The 15,760-nt window shown below is 36.6% G+C and overlaps 1 protein-coding gene across 3 annotated transcripts in view; it reads right to left on the bottom strand.

The window, feature by feature from the left end:
- Positions 1-3,515: 3,515 nt before the first annotated feature.
- Positions 3,516-15,760, bottom strand: part of MAP9 (microtubule associated protein 9) — a 51,680-nt gene continuing 39,435 nt past the window's right edge. For 2 of the 3 annotated variants that reach the window (XM_074229071.1, XM_074229070.1), the window contains exon 14: positions 3,516-3,701. In XM_074229071.1, the coding sequence (XP_074085172.1) occupies positions 3,630-3,701 (72 nt within the window). In that variant the 3' untranslated portion in view covers positions 3,516-3,629. Of the gene's footprint in view, positions 6,016-15,760 lie in introns of all 3 variants that reach the window. The other variant, XM_074229072.1, reaches the window with a different exon arrangement.

Genomic DNA, 15,760 nt, shown 5'->3' with positions numbered 1-15,760 from the left:
TTTTCCTCACAGCTTTCTTATCTTTTTTTTCCATCTGGCCAATTTTGCTTTTTTAAAGCATTCTTCTCAATAACTTTTTGAACTGGTTTTTATCCATTTGACCTATGCTGGTTTTTAACACATTATTTGCTTCGGCATTCTTTTGGATCTCCTTGACTAAGCTGCTGACTTCTTTTTCATGTTTATCCTGCATCTCTCTCATTTCTTTTTCCCATTTTTATTCTATCTCCCTTACTTGATTTTCAAATTTTTTTTGAGCTCTGTCATAGCCTGAGCCCAATTTCTATTTTTCTTGGAGTCTTTAGATGCAGGAGCTTGTACTTCCTCATCTTCAGATTGAATATTTTGATCCTTCTTGGGATCATAGACAATGTATTTCTTAATGGTGTTTGACTATTTTTTTCCAGTTTATTCATTTCCCCAGCCTGTGCCTGGGTTTTGTGTGCTGCCTGAGCTCTTGAATATTATTGGGAGACCCTCCCCAACAAGGATCTCAGTGTGTGAAGCTCTATCTTCCTTCGTGGCCTGTGAATGGCCACAAGCATACCCCTCTGCCATAGGATTGGGGTGGGGGGGCCGAGACTGTGATCAGGATCTGAATGTGGTCAGAGCCTCTGAGTACTGGTCCAGGTCCAGAGGTCAGACCTCAGAAGTCTCTCTCTCCACTCCCCTACCTTTGGTAGGCTGAGCATTCAAGGCTCAGTTGCCTGGGGGTTCCTGCTTATTGGCTGCACCTGCTTGTGTTTCCTGGATCTGGGGTGCTACTTCCACAGCTGCTTGCTGAGTGCCATGAGGGCTAGGCTTCATGTTGTTGCTCTAGCAGAGGCCACCCCCACCAGTATTCCAAGTTGTGCCCCATGCTCCCCTGGGTGTAGGTCAGGAAACTGCCCCCACTGCCATGAGCCATGCCTCCCAGGCTCCCTGGGGCTGCCTCCAGGAGGCTGAAGTTCCTTTACTCTGGTGGGCCACCCCTTGAACCCTGTGGAGCGGAGCCTTTTCACTATTTTCCAGGTTACCTTGGTCTGGAGAATTGGCTCACTGGATCCCTCTGGAGGTTCTCTCTTGAAAATTTAGTTGTCTTAATTTTATGATTTTTGAAATATTATGGTGAGAGCACACCTAAGGGAGGCTCTTCTCCTGTCACCATCTTGGCTCTGCCCCTGAATTCAATTGTATCATATTTATGAGTGGTTCCCAACTCAAAGATGGAAGGTCTGAAAGACCATACTGAAATTAGCACCTCGAGAGACAGGATGGATGTGCCTGATTGTTGCATTCTGTAATCACATAGCATGGCTAGTGCTTGCCTAGTAGTGATGACATACCATGAAGCCTTGCTGATATGGAAGGAAATGAAACCATTTAAGGCCAAGACCATCTCTAATAGTCCCGTTTCCTATTAATCAGACAAGTGAGAAGGCTGTCTTGCAAGCATACTCTTCAGTATAATGAACGTAACAGTACAACTTACACCTTCATTCATTTGGTTGGTGTGGTCTTCTTCAATACTGAAGGACTAGTAGGTTAGAGAGAGATTGAGGAGGTGGAACTGACAAGATTTGGCAAATGAAGGAGAATAAAGTTAAAGATGATTTTGAGGTTGCAAACCTGGGTACCTGATGGGTTGATGGTACCCTTGATAGAAAAAGGAAAGTTAATAAATAATGAGACCAAGCAACTGAAAAATAAATACACATTTAATAATACAAATGGGGGTTTCACAAAACTCTGTGGAAGATAATACAGTTATTTAATATTAAGCCTACAATATTTTACAACAACCATGAAGTCTCATAACCAAAAAGAAAGGTTGATCTGAGCTTTCCTCAAAATAGATGTTCCAGAAAAATACTCATCAATGATCAGCCCCAAACAGAACATACTGCTAGAACAGACTGAATCTTCCTTACACTGGCACTGTAGTCTTTATGTATATCTCTAAAACAGAATGCTTGCTTTTGCTAACTTGTTGATTGGATCAGAATACAGTGATATATTACAGATAAAACACTTTTACTAGATGCAGGGTTACTCAGGTTTAAAGTTTAAAAAAAAAGTTCTCTTTCTTAAAACATAAGGTTAATTCTCAGAACAGTACTGCTGATTTTGCATGTTTCACATTTCCTATAGAATGAATGAAATCATCAGTGTATATTCTTGAACTACTAGATGACAGACTTAAGGATGAATAATGCTTTTAACCTGGAGTGTTACTGGAAGAATTAGCCAGAGAGCATCTTCTAGCTTACTATGTTGTCAAACACAATTGTGTAAAAGTTTGAATAAAATTAATACTATATGAAATCCTAACTTCATTCCACTATATTGGAAGGCTGTACCATACTCTTAAAATCCACCAATATCTTCCTGGCATGAATTTCTTTGAAAAGCTATACTTGCTCTTTGGCTGTGAGAGCCCAACACTTTTTATAAGACTGATTCACTAGCAAAATTTAATTAGACTACAATTTTCATATATATATATATATATGTATATTCTGTTCTGGATTAAAGCAAAATTGTCATTCGGAATGCATATATTTCATCTGTTTCTAGTTAATTCAGTAAGTTAAAAAAGAAAATAAGACCAACTTTTCCCCTCCTCCATAAAAAAACTAAAATAAAAAGCAAAAAACATAGTATTAATGAATCCTAAGGGCTGTATGTGAGGGAAGATGATTCTGCTGCAAAACCCTACACACATGCCCTTGGTCAGCTAACTTTCAAATGCATGCCCTTTGTCACAAAGACCACCATGCAAGATGTCACAAGTATTTCCATTGTCAAATTTATTGTGTTCTTGGAAAATATTTTTAATGATGCCATCTTTGAACTCCTGTGGAATTTTCTTGACAAATGGGTAAAGAAAATACCATGTGATTATTGAGAGCTTAGGGTCTCTGGGATAATTATATAATAAAATGTTTGGAAGGAACAAGAGAGGTTTTTAAAAAGTGCATATGACTGTCACTTGAACCCAGAACAGAAGTGTTAAAGTGCATTTATTTTTAAAAACTGCAAGTTTGCTTTGGGAATTTTTTTAAAGATAAGATTAGAGGAGTTTTAATTTGATAGAGCAACAAGTCTCCACTTAATAAAAATTAACATGGCATAGTTGTAAAATTTCTCAGTGCAAATATAATAGCTTTAAGATAAAGGAAATATTACATATATTTTCCTGAAAGTACTAGCAATATTCACAGATTTAAATAGCACCTTGATAATCATAATACCTTGAAGATCTGCAAAATAAAATGATTCTGTTTCATAAAGGGGCTCCCCAAGACTAAAGTCATCTAATTGTGGAGAATTTTAAGGTCATGATAGAAGGGTTTTTTAATCTGAATGGAAATAATCCAGCTGCTTCTTGCTTTTAGAAGCAACCTGCTTATCTATATAACCTTCATAGTGCTTTTAAGCATTAAACTCCAAACAGTCTTTGAATATAACAGTGGTCTTCTGGAATTGCAATTTACAGAGAATTTCCATTCTAAAAATAACATATACAAAGTATGTTCAGAAAGTCCTTTTAAATTGTTACTGTTAAATAATGATTGAACAGGATTGGAAGTAGAATATTCAATAATTTTTGGTTGGTGCATGTTTTCTTGGAGAACACCCCGAGGAAATCATTCAGAAGCATAAAGACTGTGATGTTTCTTTTGTTTTCTCTCAAGTTTTTGTTTTCTTTCTTTCTTCTCCTAAAAATAAAACAGAAAGCCATAACTATTCTATAATGCTAATATATATAATAACCACATCGAGAAAGTACTTTACAATTTCAAACTATTCTATCCATGTTATCACCCCTTTGACCTACACAACCACTTTGAGAAATACGTAGGATAAGTATCAGTAGTTTCATTTTAAAACACTCATTCATATGGGCACATGGTTAGTAACAAATTTGCTGATAGGTAGACATTTTAAGGTATATATGGTGGGAACTACAAACAAGATACACAAGATATCTAAATTAAAAATATATAGATATTATATACAGGCATATAGTTTTATATATCTATATATACTTTATAAACTATATACCTAAATACATTATATATTAATACAAATGTATACATTTCCTTTTTCTTAACTTTGCTTTGAGTTGCACAAAATGCTATTGCCTGTCTGTTTGCCTATGAAGTCAAAAATATTATGCAAATATGCTGACAATGCTGATCAAATTAGCCATCCTTCTAACTATACTGTGATGTAACACAATGATCTTTCCAGTACTTGGTAAAGCTAAATGGTACCTAGGGTTTGAAAGAGATAATCTACATCCTTAGGTGCCTAATTTATTAAGAAGAAATAGATTCAGAAGGGGAAAAATTCTGCAATTTTCTATGGGGCAAAGCATTTGCCAGTTGTTAAAGAGAGCAGTTTCAGTAGTGAGGAGGGATCAAAAAGCATGCAATAAATAACTGATAAATGGGTTGTGTGGAAATATAGACAAAGAGTAAATAACTGTGTACTTGACAATGAAAGAGAGCAGATATTAAATGATAGATTATAGCAGGGTCAACACAAGTTTTTAAATTGTTATCATTAATAACCTGTACATGTTTGAAAACAGTGGGGACATAAGAAGGAAATATAAAAGATGGGATGAGCTCCTGGAGAAGAATGGAAAAAAGAATGGATAAATGACCCAAGAGAGGAATGAGGTATGGTATAGGGAAGAGCCTAGAATGTAGGGATATAATGAGAATTCTAGGGAAGGTGAAACAAAAGGTGAAATAAGTGTGCAGAACTCATTAGGTTATGTCATTTGCCCTTGTGATCTGGATACTGTATACTAGATAAATTAAATCCTGTCTTCTTATGAGACCAGCAAGCCTCATTCATGGGAAGGCAGAGACAAGTACCTGTTTTAAAAGAGGCTATAGGGGTGGCTAGGTGGTGCAGTGGATACAGCACCGACCCTGGAGTTAGGAGTACCTGGGTTCAAATCTGGTCTCAGACACTTAATAATTACATAGCTGTGTGGCCTCGGGCAAGCCACTTAACCCCATTTGCCTTGCAAAAATCTAAAAAAAAAACCCCAAAAAACAAAAACAAAAAACGAGGCTATGTATTGTGCTTTCCTGTTTAATATTTCTTCTCTTAAAAGGACTTTACTCAATTCCCTACTAGTTCTTCCTTTGACATACAGTCTCTGACAAAAGGATGATCTTCCTAGGGTCAATTCCTTGAATTGTGTCCTTGATTCTGTTTTTTCTTAGAAATTGTCTTTTTTGATGAACTACTTGCTCTTTCAAATTCAATCTTTCCCTCCTGGGAAGTATAGCATAGTAGACAGCTGGACCTGGATACAGAGAAGCCTTAGTTGTATTCAGGAAGACTTTCTCTCAGATACTTATTAGCTGTGTGACTGTGAGCAAGTGAATTAATTTCTATGAGCATTAGTTTCATCATCTGAACAATGGGGATAATAATAGCCATTGCTGGAGATAATGCATACAAAATTTAGGATGGCAAAACCTACTGGCTTTTTTTAGGTTTTTGCAAGTTAAATGGGGTTAAGTGGCTTGCCCGAGGCCACACAGCTAGGTAATTATTAAGTGTCTGAGACCGAATTTGAACCCAGGGACTCCTGACTCTAGGGCTGGTGCTTTATCCACTGTGCCACCTGGCCAGCCCATGCGCCACCTAGCCACCCCAAAACCTGCTGTTAATCTTTTTATGAATCAATGATTAAATTAAGGACAATAGGTAGGTCAATGATAACAGTTTAGTGTCTGTATGGTTTATTGTTTGTCATTGTAGAAGATATTCTGAGTTCTGCATTTGTACTGTGGAGATTTATCATATGACCATCCATAAAAGCCAGTGAACTTCTGATGCATAAAGCTAGACACCAGATCATATCTTGTTGGTATTAATTTGAGAAGTGCAAAATTTTTCAGTTTTCAGAGATGTATTTCAGGATTCTCCATTGTTTCCTTCAATAATTTACTGGAATGTAAGCTCATCTTCCGGATACTCAGTGATGGCACCATAAGGACAGCCCTGGTAGCAGACAGAACAACCACAATGATATGTACTTGGCTTCTTCATACACAGCTTTTGACTTCTCCTACTATGACTATATTTTATAAGCTTTTAAATTAACTTTCACTTGACAATTATGAATATTCTGCTTAGTGACATCTATTAAAACTATTTTAATCTTTTATCAATATATCTGAGTAGTTGTAGACAATGGTTTTATTTATCATATATCAGCTCTAATAGAGTTTACTAGTTGAATTGATAATAATGTAGTGAGGTTTGTATGACTTATACCATTTCCTTGCCTAGTTTGCATTAAGAAAGGCAACCTTTACAGTATTCCACGTGTTCTATGGCTATTCTAGGTATTCTGCATACAAAAATGAATAAGCCAGCCTTTTGAAGATGGTGGAATGGGTCAAGAAAATATCTGACTCCCCAAATTTCCCCAAAACAAGACAAAACCTCAAAGTGATTACAGAATGACAGAAATAAATTAAAAGGATGGGATTAAAGACATCTTGAGAGGATCTTGGGAAAGACCTAAACAATAAGGGATGTGGCCTCTCTTCAGTGAAGAGCTAAGACTTCTTTGGGGACTCTGCTGAGTCAACAAACTATAAGCCCTGAGAGGCAGCCTCACAGCAGAAACTTGCACCATACAGACAGCTCAGACAATTGAATGGGGAAAAATTTAAGGAGTCTTTGGTTGGTCTTAGGTTGCAGCTATGGGTAAGGAGAGGAGACACCTTATTGTTTGTGGGCACTGGCAGGAGAGCCAAATCCCTGGTTTTGGTTCCAGGGCAGAGAAGTAAACAGTGCATCCAGGAGGGACTGCAGGAACGAGAGTATTTGCAGGACATAGCCATATTAGAGGTGGAGAAGAATGCCCAATCTTGGCCTGGAAAGGGCTCAGAAAATAACAGTAAGGAGGATCTAAGGCTGGGGCACCATGCCCCACATGCTGGGACTGGTACCTGACTACAATAATAAGTTTTTTAAAAATAAAGTAAAATAAAAATAAGTGAGTCAAAGTGAGAGAACCCAACTACAAACAACTAATATGGGGTTAGAGAAGATCTACATTCAAATACTAAGTAAGTTAGTGAAGCCCCAAAAGTCACTCTTATCTTAAAGAGAAACATAAAATGGTCAAAAGCCCAAAAGAGTTCTTGGAAAAGCTTCAAAATGACTTCAAAAATCAAAGATGATGGAGGAAGGGAAAAAAATCAGGGGAAAAATGTAAGAGTAATCCAAGAAAATCAAGAAAATTATGAAAATAAAGTTAGCTAATTGGAAAAAGAGATCCAAAACCTTAAGAAAAACAATTCCTTGAAAACTATAATTGGGCAAATGAAAGTTAACAGCATTTTAAGACACCAAAAATTAATAAAACAAAATTAAAAGAATGAAAAAGTAGAAGAGAATGTTGAATAGAAGGAGGAATCACAATAGAAGACTTATTGGACTATCTGAAAGATATGATTAAAAAAAGGGGGTCTGGATGAATTATTATAAGAAATTATTAAAACTGTCCCAACATTCAAGAACGAAGGATAGACTTCCGGCCAAGATGGTGGAAAGAAGCCAGGTCCTATGCTAAGGTCTCTTGATCTTCCCTCATGAATATGAAACAAACCTCTTAATGAAAGTCCCATTGACAAAACCCAGAAAGAGAAGCTATAAAAAAACATGTATCTAAAGGTCTGTATTAGGGGATGGGGGGGTGGTGACAAATGTGGGGGAGAGGCAGGAATCAGACTAATCTAAGATCAGCACCCAGGACTTTCGCTGTGGGAATCACTTCACTCTGAGAAACAACCAGAGAGTGAAGTTGTGTACCTGGGACTGAGAGTCTGGGACTTACAGGAAGGGTTGGAGGGTTAGTTACAGTCTCTAGCATCTCCTACTGGTTGGGAGGAGGTATTACATTCAGTGATAAAAGCCTCCAACACTCCCTACTAGCCATTCAGTGAACAAAGCCTTCAACACCCACTACTAGCCAGCTGGAGATCCTCAGTGAGTAAAGCTTCTAGGGATATCAATACCAAATCTCTGTGAACCAGCCCCTCCCCCCAACACAAGATCTTAGGAAATGAAGAAAGGCCAGGAGAAAGGGGGAACCACAGAAAAATTCCTAAAAGGAAAAGGCCCTAATTCAGAGAGATGTAGAATCCCTGAGAATATAATTTGGACTCCAGCACAGAAAGATTTCCCTGAAGAAATCAGGAAAGAGTTTAAAAATAAATTGGAAAGTTAGGGAAAAGAAACCGATGAGAAAATTAACAACACCTTGCAAAAAGAAAACAAATCCTTGGAATATATAATAGGAAAAGTGCAAAAAGAAAATAATTCTCTCAAAACCTCAAATGATCAAAGGGGAAACTCTTACAAAAATAGAATTGACCAATTGGAAAAGGAGTTAAAAAAGGTAAATGACAAAAATTCTTCCCTAAAAAAAAAAATGGAGTCGATGGAAAGCCATGACTTCATGAGACAACAAGAATTTGTTAAACAAAACCAAAAAACAGAAAAATAAAAGAAAATGTTAAATATCTCATCAGCAATATCACTGACCTCAAGAATAGATTGAGAAAAGATAACCTAAAAATTATTGGTCTTCCTGAAAACACTGAAGAGAGAAAAAAAAAAAGCCTGGACTCAATATTACAGGATTTAAAGATGGAGAATTGCCCTGTTAGGATGGAACCAGGGGGCAAAATAGTTACTGAAAGAATACACTGATCCCCTCTGGAAAGGAATCCCAAAATGAAAACACCAAGGAATACTGTAGCCAAATTCCAGAACTATCAGATAAAAGCGAGAATCCTGCAAGCAGCCAGAAAGAAATAATTTAAATACCAAGGAGCCACAGTAAGGATTATACAGGATCTGGCTGCATCAACATTAAGGGATTCAAGGGCCTGGAATGCAATATTCTGAAAAGCAAGGGAATGCATCCAAGAATCCATTATCTGGCAAAAATGAGCCTTCTCTTCCAGGGCAAAAGATGGACATTTAATGAAATAGGACACTCCCAACTTTTCCTGATGAAAAGCCCAGAGCTTAATAGAAAATTTGGACTTCAAACAGGAGAGTCAAGAGACACATGAAAATGCAAAATTAAAAAAAAAAGATAGGGGAAGGGGAAGGGGGAAAAAACTCATCAGATAAGATGAAACTGGCAATATCCCTACCTGGAAGAAAGACTTTAACAAAACTTGAGAACTGTAACGCCATTAGAGAGAATTTAATTAGCCAGAAGAGATGAGTATGCATGACTTATTTGAAAAATTGTTATCCAATAAGATGAAACTGGATATATCCTTACCTGGAAGACTCTAATAACTCTCAATAATTGTAATTCCAGTAGAGAGAACAGCTAGGAGTGATGGGCACTCATGACCTTTCTGTGATTCAGATAGAATTATTTAAAAACAATACCTCCTTAAAAAGGAGGACAGTAAATAGATGGGAGGATGGAGGAGACTGAATGGGATCAATCTCATTACATTAAGAGGTACAAAGGACCTATTGTAATAGGGGGGGAGAAAGGAGGAGGTAAGAACTGCCTGAATCTTACTCTTATCAGATTGTCTTTAAGTTAACATACACATACTCAGTTAAATTAAGAAAAGTGATCTTACATTTAAAGTGTTAAAAGGAGAAAAGGGAAGGGGGAGGAAAGGGGGAATCAACAGATGGAAGGGAAGAAAGAAGTGGGAAAGGGACAAAAAATTGGAGGGGGGTTGGATATAGGAGGGCAAACACATTGAAGGTGATGGTATTCAGAAACAAAACACTGGGGAATGTGGAGAAAGGGGAAAAAGGGGGGAAATAAAAACAGGGAAGATAACATGAAAGGCAATAGTTAGTAATTATAACTTTGAATGTGAATGGGATGAACTCTCCCTTAAAACGTAAGCAAATAGCAGAGTGGATTAAAAAACTAGAATCTTACAATACGCTGCTTACAAGAAACTCATTTAAAGCATAGAGATGCATATAGAGGAAAAGTAAAAGGTTGGAGCAAAATATATTTTGTTTCAGTTGAAGTGAAAAAAGCAGGGGTAGCAATCCTTATCTCAGACAAAGCTGCTGCAATAATAGACATTATTAAAAGAGATAAGGAAGGGAACTATATTCTCCTAAAAGGTACTATAGACAATAAAGTAATTTCAATACTAAATATATATGCACCCAATAGTATAGCATTGAAAATCTTAGAGGAGAAGTTGAAGGAGTTACAGGAATACACTAGTGTGAGACCTCAACCTCACACTCTCAGATTTAGAAAAAATTTAACTATACAATAAACAAGGAGGAAGTTAAGGAGGTAAATAGATTGTTAGAAAACCTAGACATAGGGGCGGCTAGGTGGAGCAGTGGATAGACCACTGGTGCTGGAGTCAGGAGTACCTGAGTTCAAATCCAGCCTCAGACAATTAATAATTACCTAGCTGTGTGGCCTTCGGCAAGCCACTTAACCCCACTGCCTTGCAAAAAAAAAAAATAAATAAATAAAAAAAGAAAAAAGAAAAGAAAACTTAAAGACATGATAGACTTATGAAGGAAACTGAATGGGGATAGAAAGGAATATACTTTGTTTTCTGCAGTACACTTACACAAAAATTGACCATGTACTAGGGCATAAAAACCTAATAATAAATTACATAAAGGCAGAAATAGTGAATACATCTTTCTCAGATCATAATGCAATAAAAATTATATGCAATATTTGGCCAGGGAGAACCAAAACTAATTGAAAACTAAATAACTTCATTTTAAAGAATGAGTGCATCAAACAACAAATTATAGAAAGAATTATTTTATGCTAGACAATGACAATAATGAAAGAGCATATCAAAACCTATGGGATACACTCAAGGATGCTGTCAGGGGATATAGTATATCTTTAAATGCGTATATGAATAAATTAGAGGAGGAAATCAATGAACTAAATATGCAACTAAAATTAGAAAAATAACAAATTAAAAACTCCCGGTTAAATATCAAATTAGAAATTCTAAAAATTAAAGGAGAAGTTAATAAAATTGAAAGCAAGAAAACTATTGAACTAATAAATAAAACCGAGTTGGTTTTATGAAAAAAATTAATAAAATTGATAAACCTCTGGTCAATTTGATTAACAAAAAGAAAGAAGGAAAAAAATCGTTAGTATCAAAAATGAAAAAGGTGAACTCACCACCAAGGAGGAGAAAATTAAAGTAATAATTTGGAAGTATTTTGCCCACCTCTATGTCAATAAATTTGATATTCTAAATGAAATGGATGAATATTTACAAAAATATGTTGCCCAGGTTAAATGAAGAGGAAATCAAATACCTAAACAATCCTATGTCAGAAAAAGAAATTCAACAAGCCATTTATTGAACTCCCTAAGAAAAAATCTCCAGGGGACTGATGGATTCACAAGTGAATTCTATCAAACATTTAAGGAATAACTGGTTCTAATTCTACATTTGGAAAAATAAGTGAAGACGGAACTCTGCCTAACTTTTTCTATGACACCAATATAGTGCTGATACCTAAACCAGGAAGAGTTAACACAGAGGAAGAAAATTCTAGACCTATCTCCTTGATGGATGTAGATGCAAAAAATCTTAAATAAAATCTTAGCAAAATGACAACAAGTTATCACTAGGATAATACATTGTGACCAAGTAGGATTTATCCCAGGAATGCAGGGTTAAGAAAACTGTCAGTATAATTAATTATATCAATAACAAATTAATTATATCAATAACAAACCTATCAGAAATCATATCATTATATCAATAGATGCTGAAAAAGCTTTTGATAAAATACAGCATGCATTCCTAGAGAGCATAGGAATAATAGAAATAAATAGTATCTATCTGAACAAATACTATCTATCTGAAACCAGCAACAAGCATTATATGCAATGGGGATAGGCTAGAGGCATTCCCAACAAGATCAGAGGTGAAACAATTATTCCCAGTACCAGCACTTACTATTCAATATTGTATTAGAAATGTTAGCTTCAGCAATAAGAAAAAGAAATTGAAGGAATCAGAATTAGAAAGGAAGAGACAAAACACTCTCTCTCTCTCGCTCTCTCTCTCTCTCTCTCTCTCTATATATATATATATATATATATACACACACACACACATATAAAATAAACTCATAAATTCTCAACATTTCTATATATGACTAGCAAGATTAAGCAGAAACAGCTAGAAAGAGAAATTCCACTCAAAGTAACCTCAGACAATATAAAATACCTGGGAGTCTACCTGTCAAGGCCAACTCAGAAACTTAGAAGACAATTACAAAATACTTCTCACACAAATAAAATCAGACTTAAATAACTGGCCAAGTATCAACTGATCATGGATAGGCTGAGAAAATATAATAAAAATGACAATTCTACCAAAACTAAGATACTTGTTTACTACCCTACCAATCAAAATTCCAGAAAATTACTTTAATTAGTTAGAAAAAGTTGCAAGTAAATTTATATAATTTATCAAACAGCCAGGAGGTGGTGACATTAGATCAAAGAATTCATAAGGGGGAATGAGGTGTAAGAAAACTTGGACTGGTAGATGGAAAGGCATAGGATCATGATGGGGAGCCCCTAGAGGTTACTGGGGGTAGGGGTGACATGACAGCAGCTGAATGCAGAATGGATGGGGAAAAGGGAGAGATTGGAGGCAGGCAGTGCCACCGGCAGGCCATTGCAATGGTACAGCTAGGAGGAGAGGAAGGCCTGAATCAGAGTGGCAGCAGTGTCAAAGGAGGGAAGAGAGCATAGACCAGAGTTATGACAAAGGGGAAATGGATAGGCCTTGGCAACATGCTAGCCATGGAGGGTGAGAAATATGGAGGCTGTGATCTAGATGAGGATTTGGTAAAACTGAGGAATAGTCAGGAGAGCTAGGAGTGATGTCCTGAAAACCCAGAGAGAAGAGAATATGACAGAGGAGAGTGTCAAGGAGAGAGGGTGAGAAGAATGAGGATTAGATCTGGTAACTAAGAGATCTGGTAATCTTGGAGAGAACACTTTTGGTGGAATGATAAGGCCAGAAATCAGAAAGGGGTTAAGAAGAAAAGAAAGAAGAAAAATCAGTGGTGGCACCTATTACAGACAGTCTTTTCAAGGAGTTTAGTCACAGAGGACAGAAGAATTACAGGATTTTATCTGGTAGAGATAGAAGGATCGAATGAAAGGTATTTTTTTGAGGATCAGGGAGACATGGGCATATCTGTAGGCAGTAGGGAATGAGCCAGCATACAGGAAAGATTGAAAGTAAGTTAACAGAGTGGACAATATATATTGGAAGAGATGGTAAGGAATGAGATTATCTAAGCAGGTAGAGGAGTTGATAAGAGTTTAATAGGGAGTAAAGCCAACTCATCTTGTGAGACAGGATGAAAGAAGAGATAGTTATAGGAATGATATGATATAGGGAAGAGGAGTTTCAGGATATGCAGAAATATGATCAGGATGGATGGTGGGGAGGTAATCAAGTTAGCATGAAGAAATGTACTGGCAGAGTAAGCACAAAGAAGGTTTGAAGGAAAGTGAATAGAATAAGTATTTTTGTTCATAGTAGTCAGAAATTAATCTCAAAAGAATTCATTTTTCTGGAATGCAATGGGTTTTGAATACCAAAATAAGGAGTTCATACATTACTTCAGAATCTAATAAAAAGTTACTGCATATTTTAAGCACAGTAATATCAAAGATGCCTTTTTGGAATGTTACTCTAAAGGTTTGCATAACTGACTAAAACTAGAATACCATTCATGTTGAAGAAATTTTCTTGAAAAAAAGGACACAGAGAGTACTTAGAAGAAATTGATGATGGAATTTTAAAACCTGTTAGATTTAGCAATAAGGGGTTACAGATAATTTTAAAAATGACTTAAAACTAGGTGATTGAAATGATGGGTTGCAACTATTCAGAGATAGGAAATATATTTATTTTTAGACATATTTAGATTGATACAAAGATAAAAGCCAAGAAGAAATGACTGAAATGGGACTAAAGCTCCCTCCATTAATTAGTCTTACCCTTCTCCAAATCTTCACTCTTCTCTCTACAGGAACCAACCTACAACTATGCAAGTGTTGCATATCCTAAAACATTCTTCCCTTAATTCATCAAACTAACATATCTTCTTTCAAACTGACACAGTCTATATTTACTAATTATAATTCCTCAAAACCCACTCATTTCTCAATTCTTTTCAATGTGGTTTCTTAACACTGTCACTTCTATTCAAATGGAACTGCTGTCTTCAAGGTTAACAACCTTCAAAAATAGAAAATCCATTGACTTTTTCCATATTCTTATCCATCCAATATCCCTGGCACCATCTGATACTACTAAATCATAGTTTACTTGAAAATCTGCTTCCTTGAATTTGGTTGTCCTGAATCTTTTTATTTTTTTTTTTGATACTAACTCCAGATTAGAGTGGATATTATTGCTAATAATAAAGAGTATCAAACATTGAATTTGTAGTCAAAGAACCTCAATTCAAATCCTGCCTCTGATTTTCTTATGAGCATGACACTTGCCTATGCTTATTTGTCCTTCATTATCAAAGAGGACCATGACATACAAGTGAACTAGATTTAAGTGAGGGAGGGCTAAGTAAAAGGCACCAAGCCTCACTCTAGCTTCTGGAGTCATGAGGGTCCAATGACCAGATATGAATTAGGATGACAGGAGATGATCCTTGGCCTTTTCAAGTGAAGGTCTTTTGTTTTGTTTTGGTTTTTTTGCAAGGCAATGGGGTTAAGTGACTTGCCAAAGATCACAGAGTTAGGCAATTGTTAAGTGTCTGAGGCTGGATTCGAACTCAGGTCATTCTGACTCCAGGGCCGGTGCTCTATCCACTGCACCACCTAGCTGCCCCCTAAGTGAAGGTCTTTTAACATATTTTCCCCCTGCTTTTACCTATAAGGAGGCAGTATTAGATGATCTCAAAGATCTCTTCCATCTCTAAATATTCTTTACTATAACTATTTTTTTAAACTTCTATCTCTTTTTCCATCTTCCTATCTACTTGGTATAAGTATTTTTAATATTTCTTTTCTTGGCGGTTCTTTTCTGTTTACATTCATTTCTTATGCCATTAAAAACCAAAAAAAAAAAATCAAAAAAACAAGGCAGAACACCAAACCACTCCAAATACATTTAATTAGACTCTAACCAAATTCTAGTGTGGAGGAATCCACAAAAAGATCTGAGTGAAACAGTTTTCCAGCTCAAGACAACTTGGAATATCCAAAGAAAGGGTCTGTTATACCAAGATTAGAAAGTACCCACAGTGCAGTCCAAGACATGCCAGACCAAGCTCCAGTCATCCAGGAGAGACCATGGGTTTCCTGGATTGTTATCAGTGGTGATGGTTTCCAGACCTCTAAGTTCAGGGACAGCCAAGAACCACTTGGAAGGTTCAGCAGGAAAACTGCCACACCAGATTGAGAGCATAGCACATAAGTGCAGATCTCAGCTCAGATTAGTACAGACCTGTTCCAGGGGACCAGGAGCAGGTCTTGGGAATCACCCAGCAGCTGCTTCCAGAAAGATCAGTGCAGGGATGTTAAGGTGGTCAGGGGAGATTGTGGAAGTCTCTCTGTTATCCCTGAGACAGACTTCTGCTGCTTTGCCTATACTCAGATCCAGGTCCCAGTCTGGGACCCCAGTCTCATGAAAAGGAACAGAAGCACAACAGAGCTTACTGCTTGCAGTGGAACAGA

The sequence above is a fragment of the Macrotis lagotis genome, chromosome 3, assembly GCF_037893015.1.
Source record: "Macrotis lagotis isolate mMagLag1 chromosome 3, bilby.v1.9.chrom.fasta, whole genome shotgun sequence".
Classification (NCBI taxonomy): Eukaryota; Metazoa; Chordata; class Mammalia; order Peramelemorphia; family Peramelidae; genus Macrotis; species Macrotis lagotis.
This window is presented reverse-complemented; position numbering and strand designations above follow the sequence as displayed.